Source organism: Scyliorhinus torazame, chromosome 17 (assembly GCF_047496885.1).
Source record: "Scyliorhinus torazame isolate Kashiwa2021f chromosome 17, sScyTor2.1, whole genome shotgun sequence".
NCBI lineage: Eukaryota > Metazoa > Chordata > Chondrichthyes > Carcharhiniformes > Scyliorhinidae > Scyliorhinus > Scyliorhinus torazame.
Window position 1 is genome coordinate 131,158,228 of NC_092723.1, and position 8,735 is coordinate 131,166,962.

The 8,735-nt window shown below is 43.0% G+C and overlaps 1 protein-coding gene across 2 annotated transcripts in view; it reads left to right on the forward strand.

The window, feature by feature from the left end:
* Window positions 1–5,104, forward strand: part of LOC140394146 (protein ELFN1-like) — a 309,934-nt gene extending 304,830 nt beyond the window's left edge. For both annotated transcript variants that reach the window (XM_072481035.1, XM_072481036.1), the window contains exon 2: window positions 1,775–5,104. In XM_072481035.1, coding sequence (XP_072337136.1) covers window positions 2,025–4,397 — 2,373 coding nt within the window. In that variant the 5' untranslated portion in view covers window positions 1,775–2,024 and the 3' untranslated portion in view covers window positions 4,398–5,104. The remainder of the gene's footprint in view (window positions 1–1,774) is intronic.
* The last annotated feature ends 3,631 nt before the right edge of the window (window positions 5,105–8,735 follow it).

The window sequence follows — 8,735 nt, forward strand, 5'->3', positions numbered from 1 at the left end:
CAAACTCCACACAGACAGTGACCCAAGCCGGGAATAGAACCTGGGACCCTGGCGCTGTGAAGCAACAGTGCTAACCACTGTGTTACTGTTCAGATTTCCAGCATGCACACTATTTTCCTTTTATCTTAAAGCCTAAGATGTCTAAAAGCACACTTGCCACACGCACATGCATGCACACCCCCCATTGTGAGCAGCAGAAACTTTCACTTCAATAGTCTAAAGATGTTGAGGCCAGTTAAAACACATTAACTGAATCCCAAGCAAAGATCAGCCCAACTCAAGAAAAAACTGGAGAGTAAATTGGCACGTAAGACTCAGCTGCATGCTGCCTTTAACAGGGGAGTCTGCGTGCTGTTATACAGCGCAGATGGGTAGGTAACCAGCAGACACAGATGTTAAAAAAGAGCCAGGAAGAAGATCTGCAGTTTTCTTTAATGCAGCAACTTGTTACGATCTGGGATGCACTGTATGGAAATGAAGTGAAAGCAGATTCATTAGCTACTTTCAAAAATATATATATTTGATGAAATTGCTGGGCAATGGGGAAAGAACAGTGTTCTTTGGTCAGCTCTTTAAAATGGCCAACACAGACACTATCGGCTAAATGATATCCATGTATACTATATGATTCTTGAATCTGTCCACTGAGAGCCTTCACTGATACATGGTATATGGTATGAATCTATCAAAGGTGACTCAACGATGAAGAACACATGGCTGGACATTTTATGACAGATAAATAATGGGAGCAATTTCACACTTTGTGAAGAACAATAACATACAAAATTTAACAGTTCCAGTCCCCTTCAGAGAAAGGAGCCATCATCACTCTTACTCGGTCTAGACTTTAAAACTTATCCCAAATAGATTTGGCCCTCTCAAAGGAATAGTAGAACATGCTGAAAGTGCATATGAGAATCTGAAAGAGAGAGGTTAAAGTTACATTAGACTCATAGAATGATAGAGCACAGACGGTCATTTGGTCCACTGAGTCTCCGGCTGTTTGAGAGAGCTGTGCGATTGATCCCACTCCATTCTTATCTTTCCCCATTTCCCTGTATTTTTTTAAATTTTTTGTGTTTTTAGAGTACCCAATAAATTTTTTCCAATTATGGGGCAATTTAGCATGGCCAATTCACCACCCTGCACATCTTTTGGGTTGTGGGGGTGAAAGCCACGCAAACACAGGGAAAATGTGCAAACTCCACACGGACAGTGACCCAGAGCCGGGATCGAACCTGGGACCTCGGTGCCGTGAGGCAGCAGCACTAACCACTGCGCCACCGTGCTGCCCTGTATTTTTTATTTTATTTTTAATAGTCATTCAGTTTCCTTTCGAAAGTTATTATTGATTCCAATTCCACCAGCCTTTCAGGCACTGCATTCATGATCAGAACAATTTACTGTTTTTTAAAAAGTCATTTCTTTCCTCTGGTTCTTTTGCCAAATGCCTTAATTCTATGTCCTCTGGTTACTGACCCTCATGCCAATGGAAACAGTTTCTCCTTATTTATTCTATCAAAAAGCCCTCATTAGGACTAATGTTTTGTCTTAAATGTCAGGCAGATAAGCAGTGAAAAAATAAAGGGAGCAGCGAGTGAATACGGTGCTAAAATAGAATGGAAAACACTAGTGTTAGCAGGTGCAGAACGGGAGCAGCTGAAAAGCAGTTAGGACTAGTTTGCCTGGCAAGAAATCTAAAGTAGGAAAACAACCTGACCAAAAATGATTTCAGATAATCTTCACTGCATTTTTCTCTGTTTTTATTTTCCAGAAAAGCAGATGAAATTATCTAAAGAAATGTTCTGGAAGTACAAAGGAATCAAAGGAGAAGCTAACATAAAGAAAACTGGAGTAGGGAAGTATCATGAATTATATGAACAAGAAAATAACGGCACCTCAATTTAACAGCTAGTTTCAAAGACAGTTTTGATTTAAAGCCCACAGAACAATTCAGCATCAATTGTTGAGCAGGTGGGTGCTATTGAATGCTCTATGCTGACAAACTCTGAGAGCACAAGGGGATGGCTCTGCACAGTCTTGTTCTCTGGATCTCTCTAATCTCATTGATGAATGCTACTGGAGTTTATGGTGACTGCTGGCTCATTGAAGGGGAGAAAGGATTTGTGTGGCTGGCAATTTGTAGCCAAAACCAACCCCCATATGAATCCATTCCTCAGCACATCAACAGCACCATTGTGGACCTCCGGCTGAATGAGAATAAGATCAAAAGTGTTCAATATTCCTCACTGAACAGATTTGGCAACTTGACAGAGCTTAATCTGACCAAAAATCAAATTTCTTACATTGAGGATGGAGCCTTTTCTGCCCAGTACAACTTGCGTGTTTTGCAACTAGGATTCAATAAGCTTCGAAACATCACTGATGGAATCCTGCGGGGGCTAGGGAGGCTGGAATACCTCTATCTCCAGGCCAACCTTATTGAGGTGGTAAGTCCCAATTCCTTTTGGGAATGCCCCAATGTTATGAACATTGACCTGTCCATGAACAGGTTGCAAACGTTGGAAAGTTCCACCTTCCTTGGTCTTGGCAAGCTCACGACTTGTGAACTCTATGGCAACCCGTTTTACTGCTCCTGCAATTTGCTGGGCTTCCTGAAATGGCTGGTGCAGTTCAACAACACCACCAGGAGCTACGATCGGACTCAATGTACATCTCCTTCAGATTTTGCTGGGTACCTTTTGCTGAACCAAGGCCAAGCCAGTTCCAAGGACGCATTGAGTGTGCTTGCCTCCATGTGCAATGAAGATCTTTATTCGATTGATCCCAGGTTCATCTTCACACAGAAACCCTCAACTACTGCCATCCCAGAAAGTCCTTGTGAAGCTGAAGATTGTCCGTCAGGTGAAGAATCTACACCATTGATATCCTTTCAGACCCCTTTTATGAAGGTTGATGACACACCAGTAATAAAGTTAAAAGAGATCAGCTACACAACAGCAACCCTGATGGTCCATATTCCATTCCCTATCAGGAAAGAAAACATATTGGTACAATATAATAACAGCATGTACACAGATATAAAGAGCCTTTCCACAGAAAAGGAGGAAATTAAAATTGAAGAGTTAATTCCCCACACGAACTATACATATTGTGTGACTTCCATTCATAATTCGCTGAGATACAATCAAACGTGTGTAACATTCACTACAAGGGCGAAAACCAAAGCAAAGCCATTGCCAGCCGCTTCCAATACTACTCATTACATCATGACCATTCTGGGTTGCCTCTTTGGGATAGTCATAATCTTAGGCATGATCTATTATTGCCTGCGCAAAAAAAAGGAGGAGCAAGTGAAGAACAAGAAATCAGGAAACGCCAAGAAGACTATAATTGAGTTGAAATATGCCCCAGAGCTAGAGACCATCACCATCACCCAAATGGCACAGAAGCCCGCTCCACCCTCGGACATCATGTCATCCAGGATGCCTTTTCTGCCATCAGCAGGGGATCTGGAAGAGTACAATCTCCAGGAGGTGATCGAAAGTCCAAAACTTAGTCGAGGGAATTATATGGACGTGAGGACAGGAGAACATCCGTATCACAGAGACATCCTCGAGAGTATGTTTGGGGAGAGCCAGGATTCTGCCGCTGAGATATCGACCATAGCAAAAGAAGTGGATCAAGTGAATCTGATAATCAATAACTGCATTGACGCTCTGCAGACAGAGACTAGCTCTTTCCGAGGCCCCAGTGCTAGGACCATGTCGTCAGTGGATTCCCAGGACTTTCTGGTTGCTGAACAGTCCCAAGGGAAATCTGGGTTTCTGTCCCCTATTTACCGGGAAAGCTACCACCCACTGAAGAGACATAGCAGTATGGATGCAGCACCAAAGTGTCCCAGTATCTCATCCAACTGCTCCATCCGTAGCCCTAGGTCAGTGCGCTCTGAGATCTATGCCGGTCCCAGGTATAAATCTGAGGCGAAATATATTGAAAGGACATCTCCGACACGCAGTGCCATCTTGACTGGGACCCCGTGTCGAATTGTAAGATCAGAAACGGGACCAATGCAACCCTACAGTGACCACTCACACCTGTACGCTGGCTTGCACCATGGCGAGCGAAAGCAGGTGAGGAGTCCAAGCCCATGTGTCCTTGAAGCCCTCCCACGATCTCGATCCAGGAGAAATCTGGCCTACACTCAGTTCTCGCCGCAGTACCACAGCGTCAGCTATGCCTCCAGCCCAGAATACTCCAGCAAACCCTCCAAGGGGGTCTGGGAGCGATACAAACCTCATGAGAAATGGCACAGGAAGGATGAATACCTCGCTGCAGGGTATGCGCTGAGGAAGAAAGTACAGTTTGCAACAGATGAGGACTTGCATGATATTCTAGATTACTGGAAAGGAGTTTCCAGCCAGCACAAATCTTGATTCCTCACTCTTCAAGAGTAAATTGGACCAAAAAAACATTTAAAAATCTGTTTTTACCCGATTATATTAACTTCTTAAAAGAAGAATTGAATGCACCATGAATTCTTGAAACTCAACTTTAAAACCAGTGTAAAGGATCTCTCTCTATTATATATACATTATATATATAATAAAAGGAAAATCCTATGCCTTGGAATATTGGATATTATTTATCGCATGACTCTGTCCTGTGACTGTGACTCACTGTAGTGTACATGGGGCATTGTTCGTTGTACAATGTACACTGTGACTGGACTGTGCCGTGTAATTGTAGCTCACACACCGCTCACACCTTGCATTGTACAGTAATATTTATCAGTAAAATATCCTCCTTGCGGTTCTGTACAGATAAATTTCTATATTTGCAATGATGTTTCTGGATTTTTTTGCCTGTTTGTATCAGGTTTTAATTGCAGATTTTACAGAACAGTTTGTGTGGATTCCAGTAAATGTCTGATAACTGGCCCCGAGCATTGGATAAAACTGGACTGGTGAAAGAAATGGATTGAATGGTTTCTTCTGTTGCATTCTCTTTCTGTCTTATTGGTCCAAGTCATGGGTTCTCTCAGAGTAGTCTTTACTGCCAATGAAGCAAACAAAGCAAAAAGAGAATAGAGTAAAATTGAGAAAGATTGAAAGAGACAAAAACAAAGAAATAGAGAAAGTAAGAAAGGAAAAAATAAATAAATAAAATGAAAACAAGGAAACAAATACTTATATTTCTGTACTGTCTTTTATGACCACAGTGTGTCCCAGAATATTTTACAGCCAATGAAGTGCTTTGCAGAATGGCTCTTACTGGGGAGAGGTCTAATAGAGAATTATCCCTCGAGTGATAATTATTCACTCTCAATCTACAGAATGACTGCTTCAGGCTATGTAATCTTAGGGCGCATCACAGCAATGGTCAGTCTTGTTCTCATCTTCCTCACCGTCACGTAGCACTTTGATTTCTCTATTTGGCTACCTCCTCAATCACGTAATTATAGGTGACTTCTTAGGTCTGTCAAGGTCTACAACTGTTTCCTTTTTCCCTGCTCCCTCAGGCAAGTCTTTCACTAAAGCAAACCAACCATATAGTTCAAAAAAATTCAGCACATTCATTATTCATTTACTAATGACTCATTTGTTTAAACTTTTAAACACGCCATGGATAAAGAACACTTAGATTAATTAAGATCAGATAACACTGAATCTGTTCCAGTTCAGTGCCACTTATATAACACACAATCCTTTCAGATCACACCAAGCCAGATTAAATTTACCAGCCACGAGTTTCATGTTATTTATTTTAAGTAATAATAATCTTTATTATTGTCACAAGTGGGCTTACATTAACACTGCAGTGAAGCTACTGTGAAAATCCCCTTGTCGCCACTCTCTGGTGCTTGTTCGGGTACACAGAGGGAGAATTCAGAATGTCCAATTCACCTAACAAGCACATCTTTCGGGACTTGTGGGAGGAAACCGGAAGAAACCCACGCACATACGGGGAGAACTTGCAGACACCGCGCAGACAGTGACCCAAGCAGAAATCAAACCCCAAACCCAGTGAAGCAACGATGTTAACCACTGTGCTAGTGTGCTGGCGTTCATGTAACACCCACAACTGGGGTTTTAAAAAACAGGGGCGAAATTCTCCCGAAACGGCGCGATGTCCGCCGACTGGCGCCCAAAACGGCGCCAATCAGATGGGCATCGCGCCACCCCAAAGGTCCGCATCTTTGGGGGCCGAGCCCCAACATTGAGGGGCTAGGCCGACGCCGGAGGAATTTCCGCCCCGCCAGCTGGCGGAAACGGCCTTTGTTGCCCCACTAGCTGGTGCGGAAATGACATTCGGGGCGGCGCATGCGCGGGAGCGTCAGCGGCCACTGACAGTTTCCCGCGCATGCACAGTGGAGGGAGTCTCTTCCGCCTCCGCCATGGTGGAGACCTTGGCGGAGGCGGAAGGGAAAGAGTGCCCCCACGGCACAGGTCCGCCCGTGGATCGGTGGGCCCCGATCGCAGGCCAGGCCACCGTGGCAGCAACCCCCGGGGTCAGATCGCCCCCCCCCCCCCCAGGACCCCGGAGCCCGCCCGCGCCGCCTTGTCCCACCGGTAAATAGGTGCTTTAATTTACGCCGGTGGGACAGGCAATTTATCGGCGGGACTTCGGCCCATCCGGGCCGGAGAATCGAGCGGGGGGGCCCGCCAGCCGGCGTGGCGCGATTCCCGCCCCCGCCGAATCTCCGGTGCCGGAGACTTCGGCAACCGGCGGGGGCGGGATTCACGGCAGCCCCCGGCGATTCTCCGACCCGGAGGGGGGTCGGAGAATGACGTCCCAGATCTTTCACATATTCTGCGTTGCATTTTTTTCCAGCACGCTATAAATTATTTCGCTAACTCCAATGGGACAAATATATAGATCAGTAATAAATCTGAAAGGTACAAAGAACAGCAAAGGGTGACAAAGCAGATAGGAAGAGTTACAAAAAGGGGGTGTGAGAAGAAATTTGCAAAGTATACCAAAATCAACACCAAAAAAATACGAATTATACTAGGAAAAGGAGGTTGGTCAGGAGCAATGTGGGCCCCTTGAAAACGGATAGTGGTGATGCAAATAAAGAAATGGTGGACATGTTGAATTAATTACTTTGCATCAGTATTTACAGTAGAGAAAAAAATGGTCAGCATGCTGGATATCCCAAGGAAACTAATAATGAATCAGGGGCAGTGACTCACTGAAATTAAAAAATGATTAATGAAGAAAATAACAAGAAAATGGCAAATTCCCAGGACCAGATGCTTTGCATCCCATGAAGAAAATGAGAACATTGCAGATGCCATAACTATAATCTTCCAATCCCTTTATTCAGGATCCATTCCTCTTTAGATTGGAAATTGTATGTCATCTACTATTTAAGAAAGGTGAGAGAGGAAAATCTGGACATTATACACCAGTTACCAACATTTGTTGCTGTGAAATTACTAGAGTCTATTTAGGATAGGGTGACTTAACACTTTAAACTTTTTCAGCTGATTAGAGACAGCCGGTGTGGATTCATAAAAGAAAGATCATGTCTGATGAACCAATTTCATTTTTTTTTTTTAAAGAGGTGACCAAAATGTTGGACAGGCAAAAGTCTATGGATGTTATTCAAATGGTCTTCCAGAAGGCATTTGATAAAGTTCCTCACGAGAGACTGTCAGCTAAAGTTGAAGCTTATGGGATTTAAGGCAAATTATTGACCTGCTGAGTGTTAGAAGAAAAAGAGTAGGGATAATGGGCACGTACTCTAATTGTAATGATGTGTCAAGTGGAGCGCCAGAAGGATTTGTGTAAGGTACACAAACTATTCACTGTATTTATTAAGGCCTTAGATGATGAGATAGAAAGTCACATATCCAAATGTGCTGATGGCACAAAGGTAGATGGAAGCATAAATTTACAAAAAGATATTGACAGATCAAGTAAACAGACAGAATTGTGGCAAATGAATTCCAATATAGGCAAATAAGAGGGCATCTAAGGTAAAAAGCAAATTACCATGGATGTTGGAATCTGAAACAAAACAAGGAAATGCTGAAATGTCTTAACAAATTTGACAACATCTGTGGAGAGAGAACAGAGCTAACGTTTCGTGTCTAGATGACTCTTCATCTTAAATACTTTGGACTTTAAAAAAAAGATAGAACTGGTTACTTTCTAAATGGTCATTGGTTAGTACCAGTTGAGGACCAAATAAATAATCATTAAAATGTTATGAATAGTTACAGAAAGGAAAAAAAAGGCTATGTAATGCTGGTAGCAGCCATGCTTCAGCTAGACAAAAGCCTGGTAGACCAAACCTGCAGTACTGTAGGAGTTCTGGGAACTATGTCGAAGGAAGGCTTTATTGGCTTTCGAGGGTTCAGTGTAGGTTTACCAGAGCGATATCTGCATTTGAAGGATTAAGTTCCGAAAAGCAATTGCACAAACTATGGTTGCATTCCCTCAAATTTAGAAGATCAAGGAGTGATTTGATTGATGTTTTCAAAATATTAATGTGTACAGATAGATTAGAGAGGGAGAAAGGACAAAGGGTATAGTGTGTAAATTAGAGTCAGACCTTTCAGGAGTGAAATTACAAAATATTCCTATATAGAGGGGTAAAAGTTTGGAACTCTCTTCTGCAAATGGCAATTGTTAATGTTAAATCTGAGGTTATAGATATTTGATAACCAAGGAATTAAGGGATATGGGGCATAGGCGGGTACATGGAGCTGGGTTGCAGATCAGTCATGACATAATTTAATGGCAGAACAGACCTGACGGGCTAA